Source organism: Diabrotica virgifera, chromosome 1, assembly GCF_917563875.1.
Source record: "Diabrotica virgifera virgifera chromosome 1, PGI_DIABVI_V3a".
In the NCBI taxonomy this organism is placed as follows: Eukaryota; Metazoa; Arthropoda; class Insecta; order Coleoptera; family Chrysomelidae; genus Diabrotica; species Diabrotica virgifera.
The window spans coordinates 199,186,042-199,203,365 of record NC_065443.1 but is presented as its reverse complement, the minus strand read 5'-3'; the positions used below and the strand labels follow the sequence as shown (position 1 = coordinate 199,203,365).

At 30.4% G+C, this 17,324-nt stretch overlaps 1 protein-coding gene across 2 annotated transcripts in view; it reads right to left on the bottom strand.

Annotated features, from left to right (window-relative positions):
* Positions 1-16,024, bottom strand: part of LOC126879006 (uncharacterized) — a 35,307-nt gene extending 19,283 nt beyond the window's left edge. Inside the window, exons 1-2 of one of the 2 annotated variants that reach the window (XM_050641883.1) lie at positions 15,923-16,009; positions 7,356-7,501 (exon numbers count right to left, since the gene is read on the bottom strand). Coding sequence is in view for 1 of the 2 variants with exons in the window: in XM_050641882.1 (XP_050497839.1) it covers positions 15,923-15,955 (33 nt within the window). In the remaining variant the exon portion in view is untranslated. Of the gene's footprint in view, positions 1-7,355; positions 7,502-15,922 lie in introns of both variants that reach the window. The other variant, XM_050641882.1, reaches the window with a different exon arrangement.
* Positions 16,025-17,324: the final 1,300 nt, after the last annotated feature.

Sequence of the window (17,324 nt, the reverse complement as noted above, 5' to 3'; positions counted from 1 at the left end):
AACGATGCATTTAAATTCTGATGGATGAGGGGTTAAATGTACTTCTCATTTTTTTTTAAATTCCATAAATTATCAATTTTTTACAGCATATTTCGCTTACTTTGGATGTAATCAACATGTAATGTGGCTCATTCTAAAGGTCTTTTCAATCACTACAAAAGGTATTGATGGCATTATACAACTAAAATCGATTGTTTCTCTTTTATTTCAAGTTGAATACACCAATTTCAGCATGCACAAAAAAAAACAGACTCTTCTCACCTACCATATCTCTTTTTGTAATATAACTTGAAGATATACGAAGGAACGAATCTCATTGTTTTTTTATAAGCTACAAAAATGTTTTGTATAGTTTTTTTCATTAGATGCATAGATTTTAAGGTATTCGCAAAAAACCGGCCGAAAAGGTGTCATTTTTCAATGAAAACGGCCAATTTTCAACCACGAATAACTCAAAAATTATTGAGTTAAAAAAAATATATTGAACATTTTTTGCTTATAATTAGGTTCTATAGGCACTTCCGTGGAAATTTTAACCAAAAAATTGTACATCCCCGAGAAGGGGTGGGAACCACCCCTAACATAAAAGCGCACATCGACATAGGGTAGACTTTGTTTCTTGAGCTATTCTCTACTTATTGTGAAAATATCAAGTAAATCGATGTAGTGGGATGGAATTCGGAGCCAAATAACCTCATTGATTGCCCTATAAAAAATAACAAGTCATTTTTGCGTTTTTAAATAATTCATTTAGGTAACTAACTAACACAATTTATTAGAAAACTAAAACTAACAAGTAGGTACAGCAGAACTCTCAACTGTCAAATATAGGTCAAATTATTAATGTAAACATTGTTAAATCAAAATAACAATTTACTGTTTTGTCCATTCTGCAAAATACAGGGTATCTTACGTAGTAGATAAAAGAATATTGTATAGGGCGTCAATAAGTTATTTCCTCAATGACATACCATGATGTCACTTTTAATTTTTCTCCCTAGGGAGTAAAAATACTCTTACTCCCTAGGGAGAAAAAGTACGACTTTGCTCCCTACACTCAGGTCCGGAAAAGTATACTTTCGGTAGAGGTAGGTGGAAAAACCTAAAAGTAGGGAGGAAAAAGTAGTTTCCTCCCTAGGGAGGAAAAGTAAAAGTGACGTCATGGTATTTTATACATGAAATATAACTTATTGACACCCTGTACAATATCTATTTTCTATTAAGTAAGTATCTATACATTTTAACGTTTATTTATAAAACACCATGTATTTTGCAGAATGGTAAAAACAGTAAATTGTTATTTTGATTTAACAATGTTTACATTCATAATTTGACTTTTATTTGACAGTTGACAGTTATATTGTACCTACTTGTTAGTTTAAGTTCTAATAAATTTTGTTGGTTAGTTACATAAATAAATTAAGTAAAAATGAAAAAATGACTTGTTATTTGAGGAAGGTGGAAAAATCATATGTCTGTATAACATGGGAGTAAAGTGTTTTTTTCCTCCCTTGAATGATCCTCCCTTGACGCATAGCGTAGGGCAGTAAACTTCATTCTCGGTAGGAAAAGTAGCACTTTCCTCCCTTGTTATACAAATAGCTATTTCATATCAGGTGTCGTTTTCAGCATTTTGCTGTTTTTGCTTTTTTGTTTATAATTTAGGACTTTTCTGTAAAAATGCCCATTTTAGAAAAATTTTGAATACCTTACTTTTTTTAATAAACCAGATAATCCATTTTGACTAAATAAATAAGTCGTTAAATGGCCATGAAGAATTTTATTCTATTAATAGGCAAAATATGTTATTGTATCAATGTTCACTGCCTTACACACAACAGACTGAGCTAAGTTTAAGAGAAGACTTAGTTTAAGAGATTTTTCGGTAGGTTAGATTAAATTCCAGGGCCCAGATAGCTCAAGCGGTAGTATATCTGACTTCCACGCAGGTAGGCCGGGGTTCGAAACTCAGCGCCGGGTTTTGTACTCCGGCCAGAACATCTAGACATTTTTAAATGTCTAGAGGCCCCAGGTCGACTCAGCCTAAATAAAAATGAGTATCTTTAGTAAAATCAGGGATAATAATAGGCGGTTGAAGCATAGCACTGGCCCTGTTACCTTCCTTGTAAACCGTGGGCCCTATATATAGCAGACTACCCTGCTATAATTCCAGAGCCGCGTTTAGAGATGGATCAAGTCAAACTAGTTTGATTTTATTCAACAAACTTGACTTGAAAATCAAACTTTTTTTATAAAAAAGTTTGATTTTCTGAGTTTTTGAGTTTTTTTTAAAAAAAGTTTGATTTGACTTGATTTCGATATCTTTAGGTTTGACTTGAAATCAAACTTCTTCAAACAGTTTGAAGTTTGAATATCATATTGGCAACGTGTTTATTTCCAATTCTAATTGAGAGCGTACGGATTTTGTTGTGACTGATTTGGATAGGTCTGAATCTGTACTCTGCTACTCCGCAAATTAGTTTGTAGTTCATATATTTAGACTTCTATGTTTAGCTTGTTTATTACGTTCGTTTTGAAGTGTGTGGCGTTGGGAGATAATATCTGAATTTGGATATCTTTCGATTCAGAATTGTACCAGAATTCAGAAGTACCAGAACAAATTGAGTCTGATATTGAAGGTATTCTCACTGCAAAAATTAAGAGAAACAATCTGTTGTCTAAGCAGTATTAATTAAAAGAAAAATAAATATACTAATTTATTTGATGTTGCAGCAGGTGATTTCAAAACAATGAAAATTGCAATGTAAAAATAAAGAACAGCGTTATAAAACCACAAACAGTGAACTAATTCTTTAAAAGGACGGCGTTATACATAACTCGACCAAGCGCCATTTCTCTAAAATCGAGATTACAGCGGATTCTGGTGACACATAGCTAAAACTCTCTTGGAAAAATCCCTTTTATTGTCACGTTAACGGTTATTAAGAAAAACAAAAATAAACCAAGCGACATTCTGTCTATTAAGGGTTTTTAGTTTTGCATAACAAGACTATATTCATAACTGCCATTCTTAACTGCTATTCATAACTACCATATATTCATAACTGCCATTCATAACAGTTTCGCAATTGTAGACAAAGCTCCGACTAACCGTCTTTGGTCTAGTTATTCTAAACTAAGCGTTTGACGAGAATAATATTTTGTCCCCATTAATGTACACATTAATTTTGAAGTTTCGGTCAAAAAATGATCGAATTTTTTTAAAGTGAAAATGTTGTTTTTATTAGAAAAATACAAATAATTTATATAAAATCTCTATATTATATATAGGGTGTCCCAAAAGTAGCGGAACGGACGAATATTTCGCGAAATAAACATCGGATCGAAAACTGAAAAATACGTGTTCAATCATTTTCAAAAATCTATCCAGTGACACCAAACACCAACCTCCACTACACCCCCTGGAGGTTGGGTGGGGGTCTCTTTAAAATATCAAATGGAAACCCCCAGTTTTTCTTGCAGAATTAGATTCGTTACGTAAAAGTAAGCAACTTTTATTCAAGAGATTATTTCGAACTGTGGATAGATGGCGCTATAATTGGTAAAAACGATTTATCCTGATACCATAGGTAAATTATAGAAATGGTCTAATATCTCGAGAAATACACTTCCCAATGAGAAACCAAAAAACAAGTTTTTAATATTTTTCGAAAACCTATCGATAAACACCAAACATAACCCTTCAACCCACCCCCTGGATGTGGGGTGGGGGGTAACTTTAAAATCTTAAATAGCGAACCCCACTTTTTATTGCAGATTCGAATTCGTCATGAAAAATTAAGCAACATTTATTCGAAATATTTTTTAAAATTGCCGATAGATGGCGCTAATAAATCGTATTTTTCCAATTAAAGCGCCATCTATCAACAATTCTAAAAAATGTTTCGAATAAATGTTGCTTAATTTTTCATGACGAATCCGAATCTGTAATAAAAAGTGGGGTTGCTGTTTAAGATTTTAAACTTACCCCCACCCTACCTCCAGCGGGTAAGTTGGAGGGTCATATTTGGTGTTATTCGATATGTTTTCGAAAAGTATTAAAAATTTTTTTTTGGTTTCTTATTTGGAAGTGTATTTCTCGAGATATTAGACCGTTTATATAATTTACCTGTGGTATCAGGATAAATCGTTTTTCTTAATTATAGCGCCATCTATCCACAATTCAAAAAAATGTCTTGAAAAAAAGTTGCTTACTTTTACGTAACGAATTCAAATCTGCAAGAAAAACTGGGGGTTTCCATTTGAGATTTTAAAGTTACCTCCCACTCCACTTCCAGGGGGTGTAGTGGGGGTTGGTGTTTGGTGTCATTGGATAGATTTTTGAAAATGATTGAACACGTATTTTTCAGTTTTTTGATCTGATGTTTAGTTCGCGAAATATTCGACCATTCCTCTACTTTTGGGACACATTGTATATAACGTGCTATGTACTAAGAGTATAAGTCATAAAATGGACCTTTCGGGATTCTTCTATATTTTGAATGTCTATTAATCATTTCTGTACTAAGAGTATAAGTCAATAGCCTGTTTTTCATGCATAAATATTGATTTTATTCTAACAGTACAACTTTTAATTTCAAAACTCTGTTTGGATTAAGAGTATAAGTCAACTGTCAACACTACTTGACTTATACTGTTAGTACCTTTCCGCTTTCACTTCACTTTTAAACTTTTAGTACCCACACCACATGTTATGAGATTCTGGGGCGTTTGTATTGAAAAAATGTAGATAATCCAAATTTGACCATAACGTTTCAAGGAATTAACATGCTTAAAAAGGGGTTGGTACGAAAACAGATTTAAGGTTCTTTGTTTCCTTCGTTTTTAACTTTCCTAAACCTTTTTTATGACTTTCTTTCTGTCGTTGAAGACGGTGCCGGTGTTTATTGTTATCGGTTATAAAAGCAGACAATTATAAAAATAGCTAAATAGATCCTATTTAAACCAAAAACCGTTCATTTAGTGTTTTTTTATTTAATTTTGTTGTGCGTGCTTAAAATAGTTTACTGTGAAAGTGTCAGTGTTCTATTGTAGATAATTTTTAAAATTAAGAGTAAAGAGTAGAGATCAACAGGTAGCAACAAAAAATATAACTTCGGGAGATAGTATCATAAACTTTGGCAACAGTGGTAATCTTTGACATTATCTAATATTAATATTTTGACAATATCATAGTCGCGCTAAATGGAAGTAATAGAAAACGATTTTATTATTAATAAATAGATATTTATAAAAGTATACCAAAATGGGTGAAAATTTTATGTTAAGACATGTATTTATAAAGGTATTTGCATGAAATATCTAATAATAAAACAAGCTAAGGCCATTCAAATGAAGAGAAGAAGAATAATAAAACAATAATAAATAATGATTTTTTGTTGTGAAGCGAAACAAATTTCGATTTTCTCATAATTTTGGCACGGTTTTTAATGGATTTTTCTTGAAAGGTTTCACTTTATTTTTCGTTTGATTTATTTTTTCCATTTTGTTAAACTATTGATAATATTTTTAGAATAAAAAATCCTCCTAAAACTTTATATACTCGCGTTAGAATTCGAAATATTTTTACGTAAAATATACTTACGTACTTACATATACCTAAAACTCACAATTAACAACAATCTATTCTTTCAAAGAGGCCAATAACTTACACAACAACAAATATATAATAAATTAACTATCAATAAACACTACTTTCCTATGAAACAACAATAACGAATTCTTAAATTAACACACTACTGCACTGAACAGATATCGATAAAGATGACAGAACAGATTAGAGAAAATCTGACGCAGGTTTGTCAAAATGACAGTGATAATTTCTCTATGTTGCCTAATTAGTTATTTAGTTATATGTTCGATTTCTTGTTAGAAATAAAAAATTTTAGTAGTTCCAAGATTACACAAAATCTAGGAATGGGATAAAAAATTTATTTGAAGAAAGTTTATTTTTTTTCCTCTTAATGGCGGTAGATGCTCCTTTTCTCAATATTTTATTTAGTTATAGAGTTATTTCCACGTACTAACACATTTCTGAAATTGGGCTCTGTACCGCCATTCTTTATTATATTACGAATATGTGTGCCAAATATCTCGACAAAATTATTCAAAATTAGAGCCGCAATCTTGGAACGCGTCTGTTGTTACATGTTGATCGCTACTGTAGCCTCTTGTAAAGGGAAACAATTACTAAAATTATTGGAACTAAAGGATGATTTATATCGCACTCAATGTATTATTCAATTTCTTATCTTAATTGGCTACTGACATGTCTATCTTAACAAAAACTTATATCTACGAAATAAATTATTTTTCAAACTCTTTCAAACTAGTTTGAATTGACTTGAATTATTTGTTAGAGAGATTGACATAAGTTTAACTTGAAATTAAGCCAAACTCAAGTCAAGTTCAAACATTCAAGTCAAACTTGTGCAACTCTAGCCGCGTTAGCAGTATGAAACGGGATGCTATTATTATTATTTAGATTAAATACCCAATAAAAGTGTGCCAACAAATTTACTTTAATATTCATTATATGCGTCTTGGTTGAAGGATATCAGGGAGTGGACAGGCATAAAGAAAGCAGAGCAACTATTTAGAATAGCTCGAGACAGAGAAAGTTTCGCCATGTTAATCGCCAACGTCAAGAAGACTTGACAGAGCACGTTAAAAAGAAGAATTCATTATAGATTTTCATCTCCTGGTTAGGGGTCGACAAGACAAGAGTTCTTGTCTTGATAACAACTTCCTGTCTTGTCTTGAGAAAAAATCAAGAAATTTAAAATGTCTTGTCTTGACTCAAGAAATTCCAAGATCTTTAAATTTCTTGATTACCTGGTTCGGTGTTTCCTCGGCGACCCTTTTATTGCGATGCGTGCTGACACGGCCTAATAAATTCCAGAATGATCTACAGAATGTAATACCAGAATCAAAAAATACCTACATGAGCCTAGGTCAGAAGATGCTGAGAATCTACTTGATTGGTAGAGAAGACAAGAGAATGTCTTACCCGTTATTATCGAAAATGGCCAAGGATTTTCTCAGAAAGCCAGCAACATCTGTACCTGCGGAAAGGCTATTTTCAATAGCAGCTTTAACAATAACAAAGTCAAGAAATCGGCTAGACGTTGACTCCATAATGCTGGGGCCACAGTAACGTCTAATGCCGTTACTGTGGCCCCAGCATAAGAAGTATTATCTGCCGTAATTCATGGCTTATTAATTCCGATTTAAAAATTTGTGTTACATTTACATGATTTAGATTTTGTAAATCGTTTTAGCAAAAAAAGTGTTCAATACATTAAAATACGTTATTTTATTTTAAAATATGTTACCTTTTTCACAAATTAATACCGGGTCAATCCATTCCAAGTGGTCCAATATAAATTAAGTTGGTTGCTTGACTATTTTTAATATTTTTATTTTTCTACAAAATGTCAAATAAACGTCAAATTGAAAGGCAGTTTATTTAGAAGTTCTCCTAAAAATTATTAATTTTTAAGGTTTTTTCTTAACTTTTTGAGTATTACGAGTAGTATAAAGAAGTACTAAACCAGTGATCTGTAAGAAAGTGTGAAATTTAGCGCCTAGAAGTTAAATTTCAGGAAACAAATAATATGGAAGGTATACCACCCGAACCTCCAGATAAAGGTAAATTTTATGTAGAAATGGAAGGAGATGGGATGATGGAATATGAGGAATTAAATAAAAATAACAATAGAGTAAATAATAAGGTAACAAACAAACAAAACCAAACAAGTAGTACTATTGAGGTAAGTAACAAATTTAGTTGCAATAACGATGAAACTTTGACAAATTTAAATCAAACAGATAAGTCAGGTAAGCAAAATTTAAATAAAGTAATAAATTTAAGATTAAAACATAGATATCAATTTGGAGATAATGCACCTTATATAGTACACATAGAAAATAAAAACGGTAACATTGGTCGATTACACAGGATCGGCACGGCCCGTTTGATTTTAAGTGCAGTACCTGAAATTGAAAATAATATCACACAAATTACAGTAGTTGGTAGAAATAAAATCAAGGTAGAACTAAATAATTTTGCTAGTGCTAATAAATTAATTGATTCTCAAATTCTTAAAAGCAAAGAGTATGAGGCATATATTCCAACGTTTTTTACTCAAAAGAAAGGTGTTATAAAATTGGTAGATAAAGAGATAGAAGATAATGATTTATTATCATTAATTAAACCTAGATTTGGAATTAAATTCGAAGTATTACATGTAAAAAGAATTATGCGGAAAGTGATTCAAGATAATGGTAATACTAATTATGTAAAAACAGGAACCGTAATTGTCACTTTTAAAGGTCAGTCTATACCAAAAAATGTAATAATAGAAAAAATGATATACGAGGTGGAAAATTATACACCCAGAATAATCCAATGTTTAAAGTGTTTGAGATTTGGGCATATAAGTGCCCAATGTAGAGGAAAAGATAGGTGTGAAAGATGTGGCGAAGAACACAACAAATCTAATTGTTCCAATCCGAATAATTTACTTTGTGTATTGTGCAAAGGAAAACACAGCGCTACTGACAAGGGAGCAGATTGTACAGAAAGACAAAAACAGGAATATATTAAAAAAGTTATGAATAATGAAAATATAACATATTATGAAGCTAATAATAAATATAAAAAATGTTATTCAACAGTAAGTAAAGACCAAGAAAATACTTCAAATAAATATACAATATCTAAACGAAAAAGATCAAGTAGTATTGATTCTAGTAGTGTAGATAAAGAAACAATGGAAGCACGCAGAAAAATTTTGCAAACACCAAGAATACAAAGTCAGCCTTGTTATAATTTTAATAATCCCATTTATTCTAACACAACATAAACACAAAAAGATAATCAAAATAATATAGGAGAAATAATAGTAAACTTTATTTCAGCAACATTAAATCAAATTAATCACAATTTAGATCAAAAAACGTTGGAATTATTAAAAAACAATATTTCACAATTATTATTACCTCGTGATGGCTAACGTTTCATTTCTTCAATGGAATGCGAGATCAATTAAAACAAATAAGGGTTATTTAGAAAAATTCTTGTATGACAATAAAATATATATAGGATTAATATCAGAAACTTGGTTAAAAAAAAGTAATTTTATTAACTTTACTGGTTATAATGTCTTTAGGAATGATAGAGATGATGGATATGGTGGAGTAGCCATCCTTTTGAAAAAATTAATAAAATTTTACAACAGTCCTACTTTTCACCAAATTAATGACATAATGTGCAATAGCATATCAATTAAAATTCAATCCGGAAAAAAGTTAAACATTTATTCAATATACGTAAAACCAAATCTTAAAATCACTCTAAATGAATGGAAAAAGTTTTTTAATAGTCTAGAGAAGCCTTTTATAATTGGTGGTGATTTTAATAGCCACAATTATGTTTGGGGTTGTAGTACTGTAGATACTATAGGAAAAAATCTGTTAGAAGCTATTGAGGACTGTAATCTTGTAATTTTAAATAATGGTAAAGAAACTTTGATGCGTAGACCGAATAGCAATAATAAATCTGCAATAGATCTTACAATATGCTCAACAAATATTAGTCATTTTTTCGATTGGGATGTTGTGGACGAGACATTAGGATCAAATCATTTTGCTATTATTATTAAGTCAAATATTAATGTTAATAAAGCGGAATGTGTAAATACAAAATTCCAATGGAACATAAATAAAGCGGATTGGTCTCTTTTCTCTTCTATCACTGATAATTTCATGGAAATAGATAATAATTTAAATTACCAACAATTTTTAAATAAATTAAACGAATATTGTAAGATATGTATACCGGAGAAGAGAACAGGGACTAATCCACGATTTAGAAAAACTTGGTGGAATGACAATTGTAAAAAGGTAATAGAAGAACAAAAACTAGCTTTACGCAAGTTTAAACTACAGTCTAATATACAAAATTATATAAATTATAATAAATGTGTAGCGAAAACCAAAAAAGTTGTATTAGAGAGTAAGCGTAATGCATGGAGAAATTTTTGTAAAACTTTAAACAAAAATACACCAATTAAAGATATGTGGAATCAAGCCAAACGATTACAAAACATTTTTAAACCACAAGTAAATCCAGTGACTGAAGGAGAATGGGTTGAGGAGTTTTTAAGAAAATTATGTCCAGATAATATATTTTCAAAAATTAATGTAATGGAAAGAAAAAACTCTATGCATCCACTTTCAATTCCATTTAGTTTCTGTGAATTAGAAATAAGCCTTAAGAATAAGAAAAATACTTCTCCAGGTATAGATAATGTACATTATATTATGTTGGCCAATTTACATCAAAAAGGGAAAGAAACACTATTAAATTTTTTTAATCAAATATGGTTATCAGAAGATATTCCAGATAACTGGAGAGAGTACCGGGTGATTCCTATTCTCAAAACAAATCGGAATCCTGATTCAGCAGAATCTTATAGAGGTATTTCATTGAGCTCCTGCATAACAAAAACACTGGAAAGAATGATAAAACTTAGGCTCGAAAGTTGGCTAGAAAAAAACAATAAATTATCACAAACACAATTTGGATTTCGAAAAAATCATTCTACTGTGGAAGCTGTGAGTCATTTGGTAACAGATATAAATTTAGCGTTTACGAAAAGTTCTTCAGTAATCGCTCTTTTATTAGATGTTGAAGCAGCATACGACAACGTTAATTTAAATATACTATATAACAAAATGATACAAATAGGTCTGCCAGAATGCTTCTGTCAAAAAATAATAAAATTGTATGACTGTAGAAAAATTTATATATCGGTAAATAATAACACATTTGGTCCAAGACTAGCGATGGGTGGTTTACCTCAAGGAGGAATATTAAGCCCTTTGTTATATTTAATTTACACTTCTGATATAGAAAAAAATTTAAACTCAACAAAAATTTTACAATTTGCAGATGATATAGTTATTTATCAAGAAAACATTAAAATAGAAAATGCAGTCAAATCCATTGAAGAAGGAGACAAACATATTAAAATATGGAGTGAATTACATGGACTAAATATATCTGATTCCAAAACCAAATTATGTATTTTTACAAGAAAACGAAAAGAAATACCCAATCACATCTTAATAAACAATATATCCTATCCTGTACAAAGTTATGTTAAATATTTGGGTATTACTCTGGATAGACAGCTTCTCTGGAAAGAACATATAGACCATATAGTTAAAAAAACAGAAAAAGGAATAAACCTTCTTCGATTCGTATCACACTTACGTTGGGGAGCAGATCCAAATATTTCTTTGTTGTTATTTAAAAATAATATAAGAGCTATATTCGACTACGGATCAATATTATACAGTGACGCATCACAGTGTCATTTAAATAAAATAGACAAAATCATTAATAAATCCCTTAGATTGTGTATAGGAGCCCTAAGAAGTACACCGATAAATAATCTACAAGTTGAATGCTGTGAAATGCCGATGGATATAAGACGAAAAAAACTTGGCATCAACCTTTTAGTTAGATTGTATGAAAAAAAGGCAAGTTTAATTTCCAAAATACATCAACTGTTTTTAGCAGACTTGACAGAAAAATATTGGATAAAAAAGAAAACTCTAAATATGGTAGATTTATATTCAAAAATGACAATATATGATAAACAACTTTATAAATATGACATAAACCCAAATTATAATATTGACTTTAATAGTATGGAACAAGTTCAGGTATACTTTTTAAGGGACTATAGCAAGTTGCCTATATCTTTAAGAAAATTAGTGTTTATCTCCGACAGTTCACAAATGTTCAAAGATTATTGTATGCTATATACAGATGCATCAAAAAATATTGAAGGTGTGGGATGTGCCTATTGGGATAGCAGTAATAAAATTAGTAAAATGTTTAAACTAAATTCTATTATGAGTATATACACAGCTGAATTAATAGCGATAATGGAAGCACTAAAATATTTATCTAATATAAATCATTCAAAGTTTATAATTTTTAGTGACAGTAAAAGTTCTCTTAGTAAAATTAGTGCTATAAATCCTAAATCAAAAGTGAACTACATTGAATTATATATCATAAATAAAATTAAAGAACTTCAGCAACAAGGAAAGTCTGTTAAGTTGGCATGGGTTAAAAGCCACTGTGGAATAACTGGAAATGAAATGGTAGATGAATTGGCTAAAAACGCGGTGACACAAGGAGTATTAACCCATTATCTTTGTACGCCAAAAGATATTGAATCAAATTTATTCAAAGAGATTAAGAAAGAATGGAAAGAAAGGTATATTGATGAAAACGTAAATACAGGAAACCACTACAGATCAATCAGAAACTATATAACGGATAAACCTTGGTTTTCTAAAATGGAGTCGACAAAAGATATGATAAGAACCATATGCAGAATGAGATTTGACCACTGTCTTACTCCATCATATTTATTTAAAATTAATATAGCTGATAGTCCACAATGTATTTGTGGACAGTTGGGCAATCTACAACACAAAATTTTGACCTGTTCTCTTATCTCTAATAAAGTTAATATGTTTTTAAATTCACTGTATTCTTTGACTGATGTCCACCATCCCATTAATTTAAATTATTTATTAACATTAGAAAATAATGAGTTGGTATACCGACTATTGTATAAACATATTTTAGATATTAAGCTTAAATTGTAATTGTAAAATATAGAGTAAGTATTTTTTGTAAATTGTTATATGTTAAAAGAAAAAGAAAAGAAAAGAAAAGAAAAAAAAAGAAAAGAAATATAAAAAAAAAAAAATAATAAAATAAAAATTAAAAAAAAAAAATAAAAAAAAAATAAAAAAATAATAAAAAAAAAAAAGAAAGAAAAAATATAAAAAAAGATATATAAAAAAAAATAGAAAAAAAAATATAATAATTAAAAAAATATAAAAAAAATATGTAGATAAAAATGAATGACGAACTTGGACAGTCCATAGTAAAATAGCTTTCGAATGAAGTAGAGGGCTAAAGAAGAATGTTGCAGTTTTTGCTGTGGAACTCTGAGAACATCATTTGGAAAAAAATTAATAAAAATATATATATATAAAAAATTATTAAAAAAAAAAAATACAAAAATAATTATTTATTAGTAGAATTGTTTATTATATTAGTATTAGTTTTAGGATAAGATACGAAAAAATGACTAATAAAATAAAAAATAGTAAAATTGGCGAATGGATTTAGTGTCCGCAGTCATATAAACCCAAACAAACAACAACAATATTTTTCTACAAATTAAACTTCAGTCTATAGAGATCACAAAATTCCATTTATTTTATTTTAAAAAAAAATAGTTTGCCGATGACGGCCATTTTTGTTAAAACGTATCGATAATTTTCACGGAAAACATGGCTTCACTCTATAGCCAATATTTTCACTGAGGTTTGTCCTAGAACAATAAATTAAAAACCAAACTTTTTAGAAAAGTGTGCTCTAAAAAACGGCCTATAGCATTGGTTAATTTCAAAGTACCCTTAAGGCCTTAAACGAACCTCAAAGTTTGAAAAGATAAACTGACAAAATTCCATTTTCAGCATTTTTTTAACAGCATAAGACAAGCCGATAATGGTTTGTATTTTTTTTCTGGAAAAGACATACATACATACTTTAAATAAAAAAAGTTTGAGCTTTGAGACTTGAGTAAATTTCTTCAAAAAAAATATCAAAAATGTAATTTTTTGAAAAATCTCAAAGTTTAACCCCTTATATCTCTGATGGGCACGGATGAAAAAATTTGAAATTTGGCTGAATGTTAGCCCCTAGCAAGTAGAATAAGGAGTAAAAATTTGGAGTTGCAGACTTACGTCATATAGGGGTTACAGGCCTGAAGAAATGGTACAATCAAAATTGTCAAAATTTGAGCGTTTGCTCAATGAAATAAAAATTAATGTATTTTCACCACATTTCACAATGAATACACATTTATACAGGGTGGGCCAAAGAAAAGAGTCCACCTCGATATTTGGCAATAGTTACCTATTAGATTTTAAGGAAATGCCGAAATAGGTCAATTTTTATTTTTATTATATTGCAACTTTTTGGGATATATTTCATACTACGTGACGTCATCCTTTAGAGTGTGATGACGTAATTGATGATTTTTTTAAATGGGAATAGGAGTCTTGTGGTATTTCATTTCATAGCGTGTTCAATTCTCTATTCAGTAATATAAACATTATGATCATTATCTATACAGGGTGACCAAGTTGCAATATAATAAAAATAAAAATGGACCTATTTCGGCACTTAATTAGAATATAATAGGTAACTATTGCCAAATATCGAGGTGGACTCTTTTCTTTGGCCCACCCTGTATAAACTTGTATTCATTGTGAAATCTGGTGAAAATACATTAATTTTTATTTCATTAGACAGTTTATTTGAATTTTAATTACCCTGCCCGCAAACGCTCCAATTTTGACCATTTTGATTTTTGACCATATTTTCAGGCCTGTAACTCTATATGACGTAAGTCTGCAACTCCAAATTTTTACTCTTTATTCTACCTGCTAGGGGCTAACATTCAGCCAAATTTCAATTTTTTTCATCCGTGCCCATCAGAGATATAAGGGGCCAAACTTTGAGATTTTTTCAAAAAATTACATTTTTGAGATTTTTTTTGAAAAATTTACTCAAGTCTCAAAGCTTAAACTTTTTTTATTTAAAGTATGTACTTATGTCTTTTCCAGAAAAAAATTACAAACCATTATCGGCTTGCCTTATACTGTACAAAAAATGCTGAAAATTGCATTTTATCAATTTACCTTTTCAAATTTTGAGGTTCATTTAAGACCTTAAGGGTAGTTTGAAATTAAATAATGCTACAGGCAATTTTTTAGGGCTTGCTTTTCTAAAAAGTTTGGTTTTTGATTTATTGTTCTAGGACAAACCTCAGTAAAAATATTGACTAAAGAGCGAAGCCATGTTTTCCGTGAAAATGATCGACACGCTTTAATAAAAATGGCCGTCATCGGCAAACTAATTTTTTTAAAAATAAAATGAATACAATTTTGTACTCTCTATAGACTGAAGTTTAAAAGGTAGAAAAATAAAAAATATTAAGAATAGTCAACCAACCACCTTTGGACCACTTGGCTTGGATTGACCCTACCTAGTCAAGATTTCTTGATTTCTTGACATGAAATCTTGGTATTGACAAAAAATTTCTTGTCTTGTTTCGAAATCTAAAATTACTTCTTGTCTTGATCTTGTCTTGAAATCAAGACAAGATCAAGACAAGATCTTGAAATTTTCAAGAAGTTGGTGACCCCTACTCCTAGTGACCGTTTAAAGTTTAAATTTATTTTTTGGTGTTTAATTTGTACCTTCAGGTAAAATATGTCTAAGAACATTTGTATATTAATTGAGGAGGATATTAAAACCATAAACATCCGGTAGTGGAGAAGGAAATAGAATATAGAAATAGAATTAGAGAATAGTCCATAGACTCCGTAATAACTGCCTATCATGGACGACCGTTCGGGATGGAAACGAGTTCTGCAGTCCCAGATCCACCAAGACCCACCCCGGGTTGTAGTGCTGCCAAAAGAAAAAGAAGAAGTGGAGACGGAATGTAACTCGCAGGGCAGAATGGAAGAGCATTGTTACGAAGGTCAAAACTCACAAAAGGTTGTAGCGGTAGGAGAAGAAGAAGAACTGGTATGATACAATATAGAAACTTACAAAAATGAAACTATTAGAGAAGACAACCCCACATAGAGATAGCGAATACGAGAATGATTATGATGATAAATAGTAATCTTAATAGTATACGAATTATATAAATTCAAACGTGATCAGAAGACTAATTGTGTATAAAAGTTCAAAATGATAATAACACTAAAATATAATTCTTACCGCTGTTAAGCAAACTAAAGCAACATTCATCATACATGGAAGTTTCAGCTTGGTTTAGTTGTTTAGAATAGAACACAATAATTTACTTCCTCCACATTTGTTTTTTTTTTTGTAAATATATACTTCTGACTGAGTAACGAGTTTCAGGACCGTACGCGAAGATTTATCATACATATATTATGTCGGGTTAAAATTTATTTTGGTTTATTCTCATATTATCTAAATATTGGATAAACTTTTCATCTTTCAATCGACTGTCGCTAGTTTTTCATGTAACATAACTGTCTCATCATCTTGTTACCATGATTGAAAAAATATTTTAGTGCACCAAACGTAATTATTTTTGCCTTTGACACATTCTAAAATGACTAATTTATGTACTATGAAAATTGTGAATTGATTTGGTGTATGTATTTAAAAATATTTCCTCTAGGTAACAAAGTTTTGATAAAATGGACACAAAAATTATAAATCTAACACTTGAGCTGTTTCGAATAAAGCAAAAAACATTGAGATACTGTAACATTACTAAGTTTATTGCAAATTTTGTATATTCGACGTAAAATTTACGACTTGATGGCCCACTACAATATGACAAGATTCAATAAATACAGTATCACAATAATTATGAAAACATGTAAAATTTCATTATTACCAGAGAACGGCAGTTCTCGTCAGTGGCGCACACCTACACCCCCTACACGCGACACTATCTATAAACGAAATTTTTCGATTTTCTAAATCTGACTGAATTGAAAATTTGGCAATTCCCATCTTAAAGTTCAGGAAAAGACTCACCCATTCATATGTCAACCATCCACTTTGGTCCAAGGGTGTGGATTTTATGGCCCTTCCTAGTATTTATGGTCTGTTTTTCGTTCTCGTCCCCAAAACTCCCAAAAACTTCGAAAATTTAACTCCGACCTTTACGGATTCTAATAGAAGCGATCATTACTTTTCCAACGCATGTCTAATTTTGAAAATCGGTTATACCGTTCAAAAGTAACCGAGCTCAGAAATATGAGTCAATTTTTATTTAAAAAAAGGAAAATGTTTGTGGATATGTATGTATGTATGTATGTATGTGTGTGGAAAAGTTAAACCGATCTGAATTTTTTTCTGTGTTTGAAGAGGGGGCGAGGGCCGATTCAGAACCGGTGTAATTTGTAAGTTTTGACGACCCATAAGCCAGCTATAGGACTTGGTAGGTACAAAACGGCATATATTTTGGCGGTACATATCTTCGGTTTAAGAAGAGACAGGAGAACAGTAACGAGAAGAGAACCAAATCAGTAGTGTTGAGTTAAGCGTTCAGTTAAGCTGACATGCACACGGCTCAGTATAGCCGAAAAACTGAAAAACTAAACTTTGAACATTTTGGTTTTTCGACAATTACTCAAAA